Below are 18,596 nucleotides of genomic sequence, written 5' to 3' on the forward strand. Positions count from 1 at the left end.
CACGCCCATCAAATTTGCATAACCCACACCCACAAAGTAGCCGGAACCACGCCCTTCATTAGCATAAACTGCTCCCACAAAGTAAGTTAGCGAGAAAAGTCGCGAAATTCGACAGAACAAATCCGAGACCATTACCGCAACCGGGTCGCGGCCCCGATCGCAGCCGTATAGGGTTTGGGCCAAACGGACATACGGTCGCGACAGTAGCCCTGCACGAAAGCCTCGAAATTTGCGACTTTGACGCGAAAGTCGCAGAACAAATCCGAGACCATCACCGCGGCCGGGTCGCGGCCCCGATCGCAGCCGTATAGGTTTCGGGCCAAACGGACATACTGCCGCGGCGGTAGCCTTGAATGAACGCCTACAAATTGCCGACTTTGACGCGCGACAACGCGCCAACGATAAAACATCACGGTCCGACGTTCGGATATGTCGGAGAGCCAGCCGAGACGAACGGTTAGGTGTCTCGGACGTACGCCTCCGACAGTCGTACAAAACGTCCTTCACTTTGGCTCTGTGCATGCAGACACGTCATAGACCCATAGACTCTAACAGCGTCCTGGCTGAAAAAGTGAAACGAGACCGTGCCTCTTAGAAAGGTCGCCCGAGGACGTTCTATAGATCCTTTGCAAACGGCGTGGAGAGCCCAGACCGACGCCATTGGATTCTGCATTTTCTAAATATGAATAAAATGTCTAGTTTGTGAAGAATAACATTAATGAACATGTTGTGTTTTGTGTTTTGTCTGTTCATTCAAAAAGAGAGGAGAGGAGAGGAGGGGAGAGGCATATGGCTTCATGAAATGAAATGAAATGAAATCTATATTTACCCAGGGTATCTGGGCTAAGCTCAAGAACTTGTTTCCAGCCAGGCCCTGCTCATAGAACACATTTCATCGTAGTGGTTGATGCCTTGTTCAAGGGCATTTCAGCGGTGGTAATTTTAACGTGTCGGACGGCTGATTCGAACTGGGAACCTTCCGGTATCTAGACCGCGCCGCTATCCGTTCGGCCACCGCTGCCACATACATGTGGATGGGCTGTGGCGCTGTTCTGAATTCCACTGGCAGATAACGGTCTTTTCTTTGATTCGTTTCTCTGACTTCCTATGTAAGTGCTGCTATTAAAATGCTTACTTTAAAAAGACTAAAATAGCTAAAATACAACAATTCATGGTCATAAGTTCATAAAGCATAATTCATAATAATGTCATGATACAATAATAAATATGTGGTTCATAATTGATTTCATATGAGGTTAAAAATGTAAACATGATGTGATGATAACTTTCTGAGGCAGAACCAAGTTCCCTGTCTGTCAGTAGCAACACTGGACCATGATTGATTGACTGATTGATGCATGATTGCCTGGCATTGCACACAGGTGGTACAAACATTTCTCTCACTCATTCAGACTCTGGTCTGCACAAGGAAGCACACTCGCAGCAGAGTAGTGTGTTTGAACTGTTTAAAGTTATTAAACACGGTCAAAAGGACATTCAAAGGACTGTATGAAACTCAAGAAGCATCAAGAACCTCTTTACACAACAAGCGGCCAACGAGGTATTATTATTTGAGAGTTATCTTTGTTGTGTTGTATTGTGGTGTTTTGACGGACACGTTCACCTGCGCATCGCGCAAATCTACATGTTTTGTATTTCTTTGTTTGATCAATATTATGTATTGCGACGTAATTTGTTGATTGTTTATGTGTTTATTATTTTGTGTGAACATAGTTCTCACGGCATGGAACAGCAGAGGGATGAGAAGAATGCCCAATAAATGCCCGTTTATAAAGAACCGACCTGTGTCGTCAATGTTGTGAGAAGAGCTACATCCTACGTGTGTGTTTCGTGTCGTGTCATTCATCATCACTTTGTTTACTTTACTTTATCACAGCTAACAGTCACATCAAGGTCTGTGAAATAGTTAGTAATGAATGAATAGCTGACTCTGTCGCGATTTTGGCTTTTATGGTGAATGTTTTACAACTATATGAACTTAAACTTTGGCCAGTAGTTGTACAAAGCCATGGGTCTGAATGTAAACAAAGTATATGCTGCTTTATAAGACAACGTTTTATTTTTATATTGAGTGGTGGTGTGATTTGCATGTTATGTAATGAGTCCGAGTTTGTATTGTGCTAAACCAGTCACCAGTAGCATGGATAAGAAGCTAACTATGCTAATCGGAATTAGCATTAAGCTAACTGCATCCACTATAATGTTACACATTATATTAATGTGCTCTGTGTGTTCAGCCATGGCCAGGACGTCGAGGCACGACCGAGAGATGGCGCTGGACGCCAAGAGACGTCTGTGTGTGAGTTCAGATCCCGTGGAGAGGCTGAGGCTGCAGTGCCTGGCCCGAGGGTCGTCTGGCATCAATGGCCTGGGCAGGTGAGTGTGTGCGCGTGCGTGTGTGTGCGCGCGTGCCTCCCTCAGGCACAGCAGAGGCGTACATACAGACAGTTGGACTGTGAGGTGACGTGGCAGCCCTCCTCCTCGCCATCACCCAGGAAGCCTTGGAGGTGTCGGCCGGTGTTGCTGGGCTCTATAACATATGAAAATCAGACCGGAAGGCCTTACCGTTGTGGCGTTCTACAGAAGCAAAGGTTTTAAATAGCAGACCTACAAGCTCGTAGCGCGCCACTCGGTGTAGTGGAACGTTCGCGCGCGCCATGTCGACTAGAAAGGTCGCCCGAGGACGTACTACAGTTCCACGCGTGCGTCTCGTGGAGCTCTATAACATATCCGTAAATCAGACCGGAAGGCCTTACCGTTGTGGCGTTCTACAGAAGCAAAGGTTTTAAATAGCAGACCTAAAAGCTCGTAGCGCGCCACTCGGTGTAGTGGAACGTTTGCGCGCGCCATGTCGACTAGAAAGGTCGCCCGAGGACGTACTACAGTTCCACGCGTGCGTCTCGTGGAGCTCTATAACATATCCGTAAATCAGACCGGAAGGCCTTACCGTTGTGGCGTTCTACAGAAGCAAAGGTTTTAAATAGCAGATCTACAAGCTCGTAGCGCGCCACTCGGTGTAGTGGAACGTTCGCGCGCGCCATGTCGACTAGAAAGGTCGCCCGAGGACGTACTACAGTTCCACGCGTGCGTCTCGTGGAGCTCTATAACATATCCGTAAATCAGACCGGAAGGCCTTACCGTTGTGGCGTTCTACAGAAGCAAAGGTTTTAAATAGCAGACCTAAAAGCTCGTAGCGCGCCACTCGGTGTAGTGGAACGTTCGCGCGCGCCATGTCGACTAGAAAGGTCGCCCGAGGACGTACTACAGTTCCACGCGTGCGTCTCGTGGAGCTCTATAACATATCCGTAAATCAGACCGGAAGGCCTTACCGTTGTGGCGTTCTACAGAAGCAAAGGTTTTAAATAGCAGATCTACAAGCTCGTAGCGCGCCACTCGGTGTAGTGGAACGTTCGCGCGCGCCATGTCGACTAGAAAGGTCGCCCGAGGACGTACTACAGTTCCACGCGTGCGTCTCGTGGAGCTCTATAACATATCCGTAAATCAGACCGGAAGGCCTTACCGTTGTGGCGTTCTACAGAAGCAAAGGTTTTAAATAGCAGACCTAAAAGCTCGTAGCGCGCCACCGTAGATCTAAATTATAACATAATATTTAAAACACCAAAAGGGGTTCCCCACCCCAAAATGGATTAAAGCAACCCACTGAGCAATTTTCTAAATGATGGGGTAAAAATTGTCTAAAAATGAAAGTTTTTTTTTATTTTTAGACAATTTTTACCCCAGTTTTTAGACATTTTCTTTTACCATTTAGACGTCTATTAGACTACAAAAAGGCTCAGTGGGAAACGTGAAACACGTTTCACTTTGAATATCGGATAAGAACGTTTTACTTAAATCTAATGAAAATCTAAATGTATTGAATGCATTGGTAAAATATAGTACTTTGGGATTTTCACAAGTGAAAATGTGTAGACTTGTATAGTATGCAACAGATGAACATGGACGTGTTCTAATCAGGCAGGCGAGACATCACATCACCTGTCATTCATTGGGTAGAAAACTATTGTTAACCATTATCAATTAGATTCAACCTTTTGTGCTGTCAAAACCCCTAATTGGTGTCAATCACTGCTCATGAGTCAGCAGCTGGTGGTGCTGATTTGGGAGGAGAGGCACAGAAAACAGGTAGTTTGTTCAGTATGAAAAGCAGCAGTGGTGAACACTAGAGAGGAAAGAACAATAGGAGAACAATAAGAAACAGGGCCGGATCTACCATATGGGCACTTTGGGCACGTGCCCAGGGGCCCTTGGGCACCAGGGGCCCCTAAAAAAAATATATATACATTTTTTTTCCTTTTTTTTTTTAGCTCCACAGAACATTTCCCTGCTAATCCGAATGAAATAAATGGTGTCTAAAAAGATTAGTGTTTTATTGTTGGTGAGAAGGGCAGCTGAAAAGTGCAATTGTGTGTAAAGCAGCAACAATGCGCTAGATTGGCTGTCACTCTGGGTGGGGTAGGCGACCGGAAATAGGCCAATATAACGGCATAAAACTGCCCCAAAACGGCTCCAAAACAGCAAAAATGTTGCGCACGCGTGAAGGGGGGCCATTCGAGCTTCAGTGCCCAGGGGCCCTCAGAGGTGTTAATCCGGCCCTGGGTATACCCCTCAAAAACATCTAAATAGTGGAAATAGTAGATCTACAAGCTAAAGCATGAGCTCAGTCCAGGGCTCTCCCCAGGTTGGCAGAGGGAGAGTATCGCCCAGGGTTACGGCTTAGACATTGGCACCGGGTTACATTGGGTTACAAATATTGTGGGATAAAAATAATTAGAGAGAATACCCCTAGGGTAGGTACCCTAGTCCAGGGGTGACCACACTTTTATGACGTGAGAGCTACTTTCAAAATGATTTACCAGTAAGTTATGTCACAGTCACAGATGACTTGTATGAAATGTATAAAATAGGGCTGAAGCGGTTAATATATGTTTTGCAATAATAATTAAAAGTAACTAACTAGTCATTGTAGTTGAATATAAGTACAATATTTGCCTCTGAGATGTGGAGTAGAAGTAACAGTGTATATAGAAAAGTGGAAATTAAAAAAAAAAAAAACATTTTACAGTAGGCTACTTGAGCAAAATGTACTTTCCACCACTGGTCCTGACTCCTGACACACACACACACACACACACACACACACACACACACACACACACACACACACACACACACACGTTTTGTTGCTTGCTTTGTAATATGGTGCTGGCCTGGGGCAGAGCGGGAGCGGCTGGTTTGTTCCGACTTTGAAACAAGCCACACTGCTAGCAGGTATTATCTGATGTTTGATTTATATGTATATATTTATAAATATAACTATATGTTATGTATTAATATAACTGAACACTAAAACTAAACAATTAGTTTTAGTGTATTAGTATGACACCAAATGATTAAACATGTCAATGTTGTTTTACAACTGAGGAGGAAACAAACATTGTTCCAAAATCAGGGGTTCTCAACCCGTGGATCGCGACCCCTCGGGGGTCGCCAAATTATTTTCAAAAAAATATTTTTTTCCCAACGATATGGCTGGAAAATGGAAATGAAGAGTTTACATGGTACACATAGTACATGCATACACCTCCCTAATGATTATATCTGGTTTCAGTATTTATTTATGGTGTATTGTCTCCATTATTAAGGTTATTGTAGCAGTCAATTTATATTGTTAAACTTTAAACCACACTCTCCGACTGACTGTCTTATGTGTAGCGTTTGTAAATCTTATGATCGCAACTAAATAAACTTTAAACCGACTGACTGATAGGGTTTACAGTAAATCTTATGATCACAACTAGCCTAATTAACTTTAAACCACACTCGCTGATGTGATGTGTAGGGTTTGTAAATCCAACCCTATAGACTGCATGCCTAATCTGAAAATAAAATTCATTCATAATAAGTTATTTTGATTGATGATGTTTGTAGTTTTCTAACACCCTCCATACTTCTCCATAAATGTACACAAAGCAATGGTTAACCCATTTTGACCTGAGATCAGATTCTCAAAATGTCTTCTACATCCTGACAGTTTTCTGAAAAAGCTATGTTTCTATGCCAGTCGTTCTTCGATTTTTCAAAAATAGCAGACCTACAAGCTCGCTGTCTGCTATTGTCAGATTTTTTTTACATTTGAAAACTTGAAATGAGACATTCTGCATAATGATAATTTTCTACTTTTGGTACTTTAAGTACATTTTGATACCAATACTTTTGTACTTTTTTTTTGTACTCAAGTACATTTAGAATTCCAGACTTTTACTATAGACCTTTACTGCAGTATTGATTATTGGCCCTCACATCTAGAGTTTGGGCCACTACGCGGCCCTCACACCTACGTCGTGACCAGATGTCAATGTTTTAGTTTTAGTATTTGAGTATGTCTGTGTCTTGAGCCGAATGTCAAACTCCCCCCAAAAATGTACATCATACATTCTTCAACATACTGTCACAACAACTAAATACAGTTTTAATAACGGTCTACCAGGGGCAAGGCAATGGTTTTTGTTTAGTATATTTCAACTACAAGGCAATTCAATGTGCTTTACACAGAACACCAAGAAAAGGAAACACAATTATACAATGACATTAGGATGCATGTAACAAAATAAGTACAAAATTGCAACATATGCACATATTTGGATATGGGAGTCGGTGGCCAAAGCCGCCAATGGCAAAGTTCAAGCACCACTGATATGGCAACATAGGTTTTTCTGAAAATTGATTTAGAAGACATTTGTACTGTAGAATAGGCCTCCGGTCTTTATAGGTAAAAGATAGATTCCAGCGTCAGAGTGTTGAGAGGATGTCCACCATTACATGTCACTTCCTTTTATGCTTCTTGTTCCACTTGTCCAACTGCTGTCTGCGTTCCTTCAACAGCTGCCACACTGTGACACCAGCACCTGAGAAGACAGTGACGACAAGTAAAGGCCTATTCATAGTCTGGTTTTTCGGTGCTGAGGTGACCACCGCTCCGGTGGTGAGGTGACCACCGGAGCTGAAATAACGTTGAGCGGTGGTGAGTAAAAACAGAGAGAAGGGCTGGAGCGGTGGCGGTGGTTTGCTCTTCACCGCGGCTCGTGACGTCATGTTGTAGTTCGGTGGTCACCTAACCACCGAAAATCCAGACTATGTATGATCCTTTAGTTAAACATCTCTGTATGTACTTGTGCTCGTGACAAAACGTTCCGTCATATAAGCTTTATTATTGATATCAAACCGGATCCGTGGTTTTGACAAAACGCCCGACGTTCGGAGGTCTTTTCTGATTGCCCGGTGATCCCGATTGGAACATTGACGCTTTCTAGAGCAAGGATGGCCTCATTTTAGCTCGCTAGCATTGACGCTAACTATTTAGCATCTAAAATGGATCACACTAAAACCAAGTAGATCCGGGTCGCCAGTTCAAGCGTTGGCATTTGCGTCCACCAGGTGGCAGTGATACGGTTAAGTGTATGCTTGTTTTCTCCCTCTCCACCTGATGGAGAGGTAATAAATCTAGGCTCTTTATAGAACAACAGTTCCCTCTTTGTCATGTGTTTCCAGTTCAAATTTGCTGCTGATCCAATCAAACAAAGCTAGAGAAAATACATGTAAAACTTAACCCTACACAAGGGGTTAAGTTAAGTGTGTGTGTGTGTGTGTGTGTGTGCGCGTGCGTGTCAGTGTGTGCATGTGTCAGTGTGCGTGTCTCACCAACGGCGAGGATGGGTAGGTACATCTTCAGCAGCATGTGCAGGTCGAAGCCAGGGGACTCGGGCTGCAGGGTCAGCTGGGTGTATGTGCTACTGTTGCTGGACGACTCCAGGTAGGGCAGCGCCTGGTACACCGTGATTCCTGGATGCCACGTCACACACAATGTCAGCACAGCAGTTAGGATGTGACAAAATGTCTACTGCTACGTATAGTCTCGCGTATAGCCAGACAACTATTCCACAATCTCCGAATGCTATATGGAGTCTGGAACTACACTACACCGGAATCCAAGTAAGGAAGCTAGCTGCCATTTTAAAATAGGCTATCTTTACATTTTTATTGTGTCGTTTCCTTTTCTGCTAAGCAACAAGCTATATCAGGGGTGGGCAACTGGCGGCCCCCACCTTCACTTAATGTGGCCCTCAGGTTAATGTCAGAATACTGATATAATATTGGTTTCAGCGGTTACTATTCCACAACATGCAAACATGACCCGCTGTTATTACTTCAGTCTAAATTAGTAGCTCATTGCTTCAACACAAGTATAATTAAAGGCATTTGAAATGACATAAAAATGTAAATTTTAGCAAAAATTCAAGATTTCAATTCGAATATAGCAAAAATAGCCGATCTACAAGCTCAAAACGTGTCGCAGCGCGACGTGTTTTGAGCTTGTAGATCGGCTATTTTTCCTACGACAGTAATATATGGCCCTAGGGAGTGAGTGTGGAAATATAGTGGCCCTGATCTCCATCGTCAAAGTTGCCCAGCCCCGAGCTATATGCTTGTGTGTGTGTGTGTGTGTGGGGGGGGGGGGGTCATCCCAAGGGTCATTTGCAGTGGTGGAAGGTAACTAAGAAGATTTGAAGAAGAAGTACTGTATTTAACCCATTTTGACCTGAGATCAGATTCTAAAAATGTCTTCTACATCCTGACAGTTTTATGAAAAAGCTATGTATGTCAGTCGTTCTTCGATTTTTCAAAGATAGCAGACCTACAAGCTCGTAGCGCGCCACTCGGTGGCGCGTTACAATTGAATTACTTTTTTGGCCAAATTGTCAAATATTACGTGAGAAAGAGTGTGATAATAGCCCATCTACAAGCTTATATTTCCAATGTGCATCTGTGGAACAGAGTCAAACTTCACTTGAAGAAAAATAGGGCTTCCAGGATGAACAACACAGCAAAACTAAACACAACACAGCTCTCACAGTATAATCCAAGTGCACTCTATCCAGTCATATCTATCTGCACTTCCAAAACAAACGCATTTTTCACTGAAACTTTGGATAACTTGGATAAACGACAGTTTTGTGCACAAATGCTGAGTGCGTAGGCTCGCTCCTACCTTAGTGCATGATCCTATTTATCCTAAGTGTGTTAAACAGTGACGTTTGAGTGAAAATGTGTGTTTTCTAGTTTAGCAGTAGTACATTTTTTAAACGTTTTTTTTTGTGGCTTTCACCTTTTATTTTATATATTTTATGGAGGGACAGACAGTAGGCTGACAGGAAATGGGGAGAGAGATGGGGGGAAGACATGCAGTAAAGGCCGTCGGGATCGGGAGTCGAACCCGCGGCACACTGCCAGACTGGGTGCCTGGACCACTGAGCCATGGCCCAGGCCAGTAGTAGTACATTTTGCCATTGTTTTGCTGCCGTTAAATCCTGTTCTAATCCTATATCATTTGATTCATCAGGCATTTCTCGTAGTTTTTGGATCATCCATTCGCCGTGAAGGAAGGAAGGCGAGAAAAACTAAAACATCTCCGTGAATCCCAAGGCTTCACAGGGTGAGTAATTGACAATGAAAAAGTAATGATGGGGTAAAAGTATTGCTTTAACCCATTTTGGGCGGGAACCCCTTTTGGTGTTTTAAACATGTTATAATTTAGCTATTGAAAAATAGCAGATCTACAAGCTCATAGGTCTGCTATTTTTGAAAAGTCGTGAGAATGTGGCGCAAATCTTTGAATATATATTTCAGAGCGAACATTTTTAACTAAAATATTCGCTTCTGGGGGGGTCCCTGGAACTACATATTTTGAGATGGGGGTCCGTGGCCCAATAGAGATAATTCTGAGGGTCCTTGACATGAAAAAGGTTGAGCACCACTGACATAGAAACATGGGTTTTTCAGAAAAAAAGTTAGGATTTAGAAGCCTTTTTTTAATCGACCTCAGTCCAAAATGGGTTAAATGAATATGCAGTCAATTAATTCCCTGCCTGGCGCATGCACGCGCAGTCTAACGGCGCATGCATTCGCAGTCTAACGGCGCATGCATTCGCAGTCTAACGGCGCATGCATTCGCAGTCTAACGGCACATGCATGCGCAGTCTAACGGCGCATGCATTCGCAGTCTAACGGCGCATGCATTCGCAGTCTAACGGCGCATGCATGCGCAGTCTAACGGCGCATGCATTCGCAGTCTAACGGCGCATGCATTCGCAGTCTAACGGCGCATGCATGCGCAGTCTAACGGCGCATGCATGCGCAGTCTAACGGCGCGTCATACCTTCTGTAATGACGGAGACGACGTAGAGAGGGATCCACAGAGTGTAGCGAGCCCACAGCAGGCCAAAGGAGGGCATTTTCATCACGCAGAGGAGTTGGTGAGGATACCTGAACACAGGGGGGCAACACACTCCATACATTACATACTTTTACGATACTTTGGAAAGAAATATTATGAACTAAAATGCAGTGCTTCCCCTATGCATGCAACAGTGGCAGCCCACCACTGTTACTGGTGGTGGGGGGGGGGGCTTCATTTCGATCTCCCGACTGAATAATTGTGTCCTAATGTGTGATTTGTGCAACGGTGTCACCGGCGTCGTTTCCTAAGCGAACCCCCTCTTTGCAGCCATTGGTTGCCGTTTCTTGGTTGGACAAAAATCCTCTCTCCATCCACTACTACCGTTTCTTCGTATTGATATTCTGTGGTATTCAATTCTTATTCTAAACTTGGTGTCAGTCAAAAGGAACGTCTCAGGTGCAGGCTAGTGACTGATTGGGCATGACCAAAACAATTCAGGATGGTAAAAGAGTCTTTTACCATAACTTGTTTTGGTCACGTGTCTTTTAAAAAGAGTCATCATAGTAAAGTGACATACACGATTGTCATACGCAGTTGAAATACATCAGAAAGATGACTACTCTTAATATGTCTTTTACCATCCCGACTTGTTTTGGTCACGTGAGAAAATGTCTACAGCTGTACTGCATTCCATGTGATCGCGTTGATTGTTTTTGTGGGTTGCGTATAAAGATTGGCGTTCCAGCGTGTTCGCTTTAGTGTGAAGAAGAGCCCTGTGTGCTCCAAACGTCACGCAGATCATTCTGGTACGATAAAAGAATCATCTGACACATACTCGCATTGAAGCGCTCGGTGTAAAAGCATCTGTCGCTTTGGAGCGTTCGGTGTGCGGAGCGTTTCATTTTGTTCTTTCCTGTTCGTTGCTCAGCAAACTTAAGGGTTGGGGATGTGCATGTTGTTGCTCTCTTTTCATATTGCTTTCATTGGCTCGTTTAACCCATTTTGACCTGAGATCAGATTCTAAAAATGTCTTCTACATCCTGACAGTTTTCTGAAAAAGCTATGTTTCTATGTCAGTCGTTCTTCGATTTTTCAAAAAATAGCAGACCTACAAGCTCGTAGCGCGCCACTCGGTGGCGCGCTATGAGCTTGTAGATCTGCTATTTTTCAATAGCTAAAGCATAACATAATGCTAACACCAAAAGGGGTTCCCGACTTCCTGCCCAGAATGGATTAAGCCTATCTACTAAAATAGCCTGTCTACAAGCTCTCAAGCACTACAGAGCTTGTAGATCGGCTATTTTCACTGTGCAACATGCTGACTTCTATGGAATTCAAATGACTGAAATCTGTCGTGGCGACTGTAATCCATGTCGGGCCATTGATGGTCCACTGTCCATTTAGAAAAACACTGACTTCAGCTTTATGTTCACATCACTAAATGTTGACCAATGGACAGAATTGATTTTCCCTCGCTCATTTTCTCTGAAACCACGACGCTGTCCGTGGTTTTGACCAAACATCCGATGTTCGGATCCTATGCGTGAATTTTCATTTTTTTTTTTTTTTTTTGTGGAGGCACTGGGGGTCCATTGGGGAGGCACTGGGGAGGCTCTGTGGAGGCTCTGTGGAGGCACTGGCGGGACACTGGCACTGGGGAGACACTGGGGAGGCACTGGGGAGGCACTGGGGGGGCACTGGGGAGGCACTGGGGGGGCACTGGGGGGACACGGTGCAGACAGAGTTGGGACAGAGTAAAAGAAATGTTTAAAAATAAATAAAAAAATAAATGTTTTTTTTTTTTTTTTTTTTTTTGGCGCCCCTCCCCCATGGCGCTCGAAGCCGTTGCTTCGTCGGCCTGTAGGATGAACCGGGCCTGGGGAGACCAGACGTAAAATGAGTAGTAATCCAGTCATTTCCAAGCTAACTGCCTACCTCCAATGACCACTGGGCGGCAGTCAAAGTGGATCGTGGACCACAGCAGTAAGGAGTTGGGTACACACACCTCAACAGGTCGAGGATGTTCCACAGCATGAACTGGACACACACAATTGGACTGCTCTGGAGGTCTTCTAGGCTGATGATCACCAGGAACAGCAACAGGTTCCTCTCCACCACCTGCGAGGTGGAAAAGACAACACCGTATTCATTAACCCATTTTGGGGGCGGGAACCCCTTTGTGTTTTAAACATTATATTTTAGCTATTGAAAAATAGCAGATCTACAAGCTCATAGCGTGGCACCGAGTGCCGCGCTACGAGCTTGTGGGTCTGCTATTTTTGAAAAATCGTGAAAATGTGCCTCAAATCTTTGAATATATATTCTTTCAGAGTTTCAGTTTTAAACTCAAATCTTTGCTTCTGGGGGGGGGGGGGGGGGGGTGTCCCTGGAACAACAGATTTTCAGATGGGGGGGGTCGGCGGCATATTACATATAATTTTTGGGATCCTTGACATGAAATATTGAGAACCACTGAGAAAAAAATACATTTTAAAAAAGTTTTTTTTTTAAATTTCGACATCAGGCCTAAATGGGTTAAGTAAAAACATTTAGTACTTTTTCCACCACTGCTGTATCACACTTGGACCAGGCTTTAAAGACTGTCTCTTAAGGAGGACAGGGTATAGACCATACACACTTGGACCAGGCTTTAAAGACTGTCTCTTAAGGAGGACAGGGTATAGACCATACACACTTGGACCAGGCTTTAAAGACTGTCTCTTAAGGAGGACAGGGTATAGACCATACACACTTGGACCAGGCTTTAAAGACTGTCTCTTAAGGAGGACAGGGTATAGACCATACACACTTGGACCAGGCTTTAAAGACTGTCTCTTAAGGAGGACAGGGTATAGACCATACACACTTGGACCAGGCTTTAAAGACCGTCTCTTAAGGAGGACAGGGTATAGACCATACACACTTGGACCAGGCTTTAAAGACTGTCTCTTAAGGAGGACAGGGTATAGACCATACACACTTGGACCAGGCTTTAAAGACTGTCTCTTAAGGAGGACAGGGTATAGACCATACACACTTGGACCAGGCTTTAAAGACTGTCTCTTAAGGAGGACAGGGTATAGACCATACACACTTGGACCAGGCTTTAAAGACTGTCTCTTAAGGAGGACAGGGTATAGACCATACACACTTGGACCAGGCTTTAAAGACTGTCTCTTAAGGAGGACAGGGTATAGACCATACACACTTGGACCAGGCTTTAAAGACCGTCTCTTAAGGAGGACAGGGTATAGACCATACACACTTGGACCAGGCTTTAAAGACTGTCTCTTAAGGAGGACAGGGTATAGACCATACACACTTGGACCAGGCTTTAAAGACTGTCTCTTAAGGAGGACAGGGTATAGACCATACACACTTGGACCAGGCTTTAAAGACTGTCTCTTAAGGAGGACAGGGTATAGACCATACACACTTGGACCAGGCTTTAAAGACTGTCTCTTAAGGAGGACAGGGTATAGACCATACACACTTGGACCAGGCTTTAAAGACTGTCTCTTAAGGAGGACAGGGTATAGACCATACACACTTGGACCAGGCTTTAAAGACTGTCTCTTAAGGAGGACAGGGTATAGACCATACACACTTGGACCAGGCTTTAAAGACTGTCTCTTAAGGAGGACAGGGTATAGACCATACACACTTGGACCAGGCTTTAAAGACTGTCTCTTAAGGAGGACAGGGTATAGACCATACACACTTGGACCAGGCTTTAAAGACTGTCTCTTAAGGAGGACAGGGTATAGACCATACACACTTGGACCAGGCTTTAAAGACTGTCTCTTAAGGAGGACAGGGTATAGACCATACACACTTGGACCAGGCTCTTAAGGAGGACAGGGTTTTACACAGATCAATACACACTTGGACCAGGCGAGGTATGAGCCTGCTCTGCTCGATCTCGTCAGCGATGTGGAACAGCTCCAGCACGGACAGCATCTGGCAGAGAGTCATCACCACCCCGACGGCATAGAAGGTGTCTGCCAACGCGCCTGCAAAACAACAACAACAACAACAACATGAATGAACCAGGAACACGGCCTGCGTGCCCGAAACGCGTTTGTTTCTCTAGACTGCTCGTGATGAAATAAAGAAACTCAAACTTTATTAAGAGAGTCGCGAATACAAGCGGCCAAAATGAGTTTTCTTTTGACGGGTGGCTGGCATCTCCCTTAGAGATAGGGTGAGAAGTTCAGTCACACGAGAGAGACTCTGAGTAGAACCGCTGCTCCTTCGCCTGGAAAGGAGCCAGCTGAGGTGGTTCGGGCATCTGGTTAGGATGCCTCTCGGGCGCCTCCCTAGGGAGGTCCTCGACGCACGTCCCACTGGGAGGAGACCCCGGGGCAGACCAAGGCGCAGTTGGAGGAAACACATCGACTCACTGGCCTTGGAATGTCTCGGAATCCCCCAGGAGGAAGTCACTAATGTTGCTCTGGAGAGGGAAGTCTGGAGCACTCTGGTGGAGCTGTTGCCCCCGCGACCCGACTACGGATAAGCGGTTGAAGATGGATGGATATTCCCCTTTTTCCATTGATCTTCAAGAATCTGCACCCATCAGCTACAGAGACTCAACTTGACTCCCTGAGTAGAGAGCGCCTTCACCTATGACGGTTTTGTTGTTCTGAACCAGGAACACTACATGTCTGTAAAGCTCTCAATAGTCTCGCACCTAACTACCTCCATGACTACCTGCATAGTCCCAAACCTTCCTACCTCCATTGACTGCCTGCCTAGATATGTCCCTGACTGCCTGTCTAGATATGTCCCAAACCTTCCTACCTCTATGACTGCCTGTCTAGATATGTCCCAAACCTTCCTACCTCTGACTGCCTGCCTAGATATGTCCCTGACTGCCTGTCTAGATATGTCCCAGACCTTCCTACCTCTGACTGCCTGCCTAGATATGTCCCTGACTGCCTGTCTAGATATGTCCCAAACCTTCCTACCTCCATTGACTGCCTGCCTAGATATGTCCCTGACTGCCTGTCTAGATATGTCCCAAACCTTCCTACCTCTATGACTGCCTGTCTAGATATGTCCCAAACCTTCCTACCTCTATGACTGCCTGTCTAGATACAGATTCCCCCGAAATACCAGTATGTGTGTCCCAAGGAAGAATGTCTCACCTCGACCAAAGGAGAGGATCCTGGCGGTCATGTTTGCCAGCAGCCATGTGTGTCCACAGAACTGGAACAGGTTGTATGTGAACGAGTACGCACACCCGATGCTGAGCCTGTAGTGTGGAGACAAACAAACAATGCGTGGATTAAAGCTAAATGAAATGTCACCGCTGGAAAAAAATGCCAAAATGTGCCATTTGTGAAACGGTGCGAAAGGCCCCACCCACACTAGCACCGTTTTGCTAAACAATCAACACAATAGAGGGTATGTGCATGCATAAAGTGATAGGACTTTTCTGTTTGGATGTATGGACCGTCAACGCCAGAAAGTAGTTTTTTTTGCCACTAACAGTTAGGCGTTCTTCATAACTTCCGGGTATGATGATGTCACGCGCATACCCTCTACAGGTATATGTAAAATGATGATGTTTTAGTAATATTGTTTCTGCTGTTCTACATACTGCTGTGTGTGTGTGTGTGTGTGTGTGTGTGTGTGTGTGTGTGTGTGTGTGTGTGTGTGTGTGTGTGTGTGTGTGTGTGTGTGTGTGGCTGGTAAAAAAAATGTCATTTTGGGCTCGTTTCCTTTCTTTATATGTTGATTTCCTGTGTTTTATAGTGTATATTTGTACGTCGTTCTGATGAATTGAAAAAGGTGGACCCTGTTGTAAATAAGTGTAATGCTTAATCATGGATGGTCCACAGAGTAACCGTTTTTGTATTGACTTGTGCTTTCGTCTGAAATGTACCCATTCTTCATACTGTGAAATAAAAACATTCAATGAATCAAATGCTCTAAATCGTAAATAATAACCGAAAATAGCCTGTCTACAAGCTCTCAATGCATGACGCATTGAGAGCTTGTAGATCGGCTATTCTCGCTGCACTACATGCTTCCTTAGGATACATGCTGGCGTCTATGGAATCCAAATGACTGCAATCAGTCGTGGCGACTGACGACTTTAAACCATGCATACACAGTTAGGCATGTAACGATATATCATGAATCGAAAATCGATAAAAACTGGTAACAATTTACATCACGATAAAATCGCAATTTGAATCATGGTGCAAACAGAGGGCGCGTAAAAAAGAGAAGAAAATACAGGATCTTTGTAATATAATTGATTTTTTTTTTTTTAAGTAATTTGCTACTGTATTGAAAAGAGTATAAGAGAAGAACATTAAAAGAGAAAGGAAATACTGGATATGTCTAAGAGAAATAATGATAAGATAAATGATAAGATAGTTCATTATTATTATTAATATACTAGTCCATACCAAATCCCTACCACTCTATCTCTCTCATCATGCATGATTCACATCACAATCACATTACCCTCCAACTAATTAATTGGAACACCACGCCCTGACCTATGGCCAAACATTCCTTGTGCATCGGGAAATGTTGCAACCCGTAATGTTTTGCTGTGGTCACTGCACGGTCACAAGTAAAGCCCGCAGCGCTCAGAACATGTACGAATGCAAATTATAAAGGTGCTTATCCGCTTGCCCTACATGTTAAGAAGACGAGCGGCGTGTTTGCGCAATGTATTAGTCCATAGTTGTCTATAAAGAAGTGCTTTCATCTCGACTGTGGTCGAACGCAATTTCCCCCCTTGTTTACTTCCCGTTTACATTGAGCGTAATTCCGGCTTTCACCGGATGCACTAACGCCCATTGAGAACTGGATCCCGACAGAATATCGGTCACAGACGGGATTTAAACACTTCTATATTGAGAACTACGGACTAATACATTATACAAGCACCCCGTAGGCCTCTCTGACGTTTGGGGCAACAGGGTAAGCATCTTATATTTTTGCAGTTTGTACATGTTCGGAGCTAAAGGACTCCGCTGGTGTCCCCGCAGTGACCACAGGGGCGAGAGCGCTAACATCTCTCGTAGATATGAACATGTCAAAACTCATTGTTGTTGTAAACAACTTATTAGCTAAAGCTGTCATCGAGGTACTAAACAGTACACATATTTTCCAAGACTTACCTACTCATTTTTGTTATTATTATTTCAGAGCGAAATCACCACAAAAAGCTGCAAAAAAACGGTGTTTTCCGTTCCTTCCTTTAATCACAGCATCGTGTTAACTTCTAGAAAGAAGAAGTCCTGCTCCAGCTCCACATCATCTGACTGAGCGAAACAAGTAAATGTTTGACTTATAGTTTGTGAGCAGTGAACGATGCATCACACACACAGCAAACGGACAGTTAGCGGGTCGGCTGAGCTGGCCTGGGCGCTTTTACCAAGGTGTTGGGCGATTTGAACGCTAGTGCTACCGTGGCATGACCGTGTCATTACCTGATGAGTGATAAGAGAAGTTTATGTTGTTTTTCAGACAGCTATTAGGCTTGTTGTGCTGCTGCTAAGTAATAACACGACGTTCACTTCATTCATCATTGCACTTATCCATCTCATAGATCCATCTGCGTACTAACGTTATCACCAGTGTTGGCAGATTTTGAGAGAGAAACAAGCAACCAATCTACGCTATTTTCAAAGAAATCCTTGTATGGTGAAAGAGGGGTGGACGGGTGTGGAGTGGTCCCTGGTAGTGGTAAAGTCTGCAGATTATTTGGTGGTCATTGGCTTGAAAACGTTTGAGAAAACTGGTTTAAACAACATTATGAAGCCCAAATAAACAACCATAGAAACAAGCAAAGCCCCAGAAAATGAAGCCCAATATCGCTTATAATAAGCGGACATGGCAACAGTGGTTTTCGTAGCAGTTTAGCCCAATCCCATAGCCTGTGGGTATACCGTAACCATGACAACAGCCTTTTGAACCACCAGCTCAGAGTATATTCCAGGTATATTCTAAGCACCAGCTGCACCCACCTATGGCACCCACCAGCGAACTGTGGCAACAGATCCCATAGGCCGAACTGCCGAACAGCTTCGTTATTGACCATAGACTGTAATTGTTGACACAAAAATGCTAAAACCAGGTCCATTGTTTAGGTATGATGCAGAAGACTAACGTTCTCCTTGATTTATGATGCAGATGACTAACGTTCTCCTTGATTTAGGTAACCGTTGAGTTAATACTAATAATCTCACTTCTCAGAGAAAACATGTTAATTCAATTTCCATCAGAAAAATATGAAAACGCTGACGTTGTCTGTTTTAGCACGTAGAAGCTGGGTGGGCGTGTCTCAACTTGACCG

General features: G+C 44.3%; 1 protein-coding gene and 1 long non-coding RNA gene across 4 annotated transcripts; one reads left to right on the top strand and one right to left on the bottom strand.

The window, feature by feature from the left end:
• Nucleotides 1-1,425: 1,425 nt before the first annotated feature.
• LOC306931107 lies at nucleotides 1,426-12,250 on the top strand. Its single transcript, XR_013790968.1, has 4 exons — nucleotides 1,426-1,561; nucleotides 2,259-2,397; nucleotides 9,440-9,532; nucleotides 12,119-12,250. It is a non-coding gene; the product is annotated as an uncharacterized lncRNA (long non-coding RNA).
• On the bottom strand, nucleotides 6,541-18,066 carry LOC306931105 (very-long-chain (3R)-3-hydroxyacyl-CoA dehydratase 4-like). 3 transcript variants are annotated; one of them, XM_079512310.1, is made up of 7 exons: nucleotides 17,731-18,066; nucleotides 15,424-15,530; nucleotides 14,162-14,289; nucleotides 12,282-12,394; nucleotides 10,256-10,362; nucleotides 7,741-7,881; nucleotides 6,541-6,947 (listed from the first exon to the last, which is right to left on the bottom strand). In XM_079512310.1, exons 2-7 carry the CDS (start codon nucleotides 15,452-15,454, stop codon nucleotides 6,865-6,867), a joined length of 603 nt encoding a protein of 200 aa, XP_079368436.1. In that variant the 5' UTR covers nucleotides 15,455-15,530; nucleotides 17,731-18,066; the 3' UTR covers nucleotides 6,541-6,864. The 3 variants fall into 3 exon arrangements, with proteins under 3 accessions (XP_079368436.1, XP_079368435.1, XP_079368434.1); XM_079512309.1 differs by having other exon boundaries at nucleotides 17,423-18,066; XM_079512308.1 differs by having other exon boundaries at nucleotides 17,419-18,066.
• Nucleotides 18,067-18,596: the final 530 nt, after the last annotated feature.

The sequence above is a fragment of the Electrona antarctica genome (genome assembly GCF_951216825.1).
Source record: "Electrona antarctica genome assembly, chromosome: 10".
Classification (NCBI taxonomy): domain Eukaryota; kingdom Metazoa; phylum Chordata; class Actinopteri; order Myctophiformes; family Myctophidae; genus Electrona; species Electrona antarctica.

What these genes read in the sequence shown, in the direction of transcription:
- LOC306931105 (XM_079512308.1), bottom strand. An exon ending in GATCCTCTCCTTTGGTCGAG is followed by an intron (nt 14,290 to 15,423) that starts GTGAGACATTCT and finishes GTTGTTTTGCAG; the next exon opens with GCGCGTTGGCAGACACCTTC. An exon ending in AACATCCTCGACCTGTTGAG is followed by an intron (nt 10,363 to 12,281) that starts GTGTGTGTACCC and finishes CCCTGTGTTCAG; the next exon opens with GTATCCTCACCAACTCCTCT.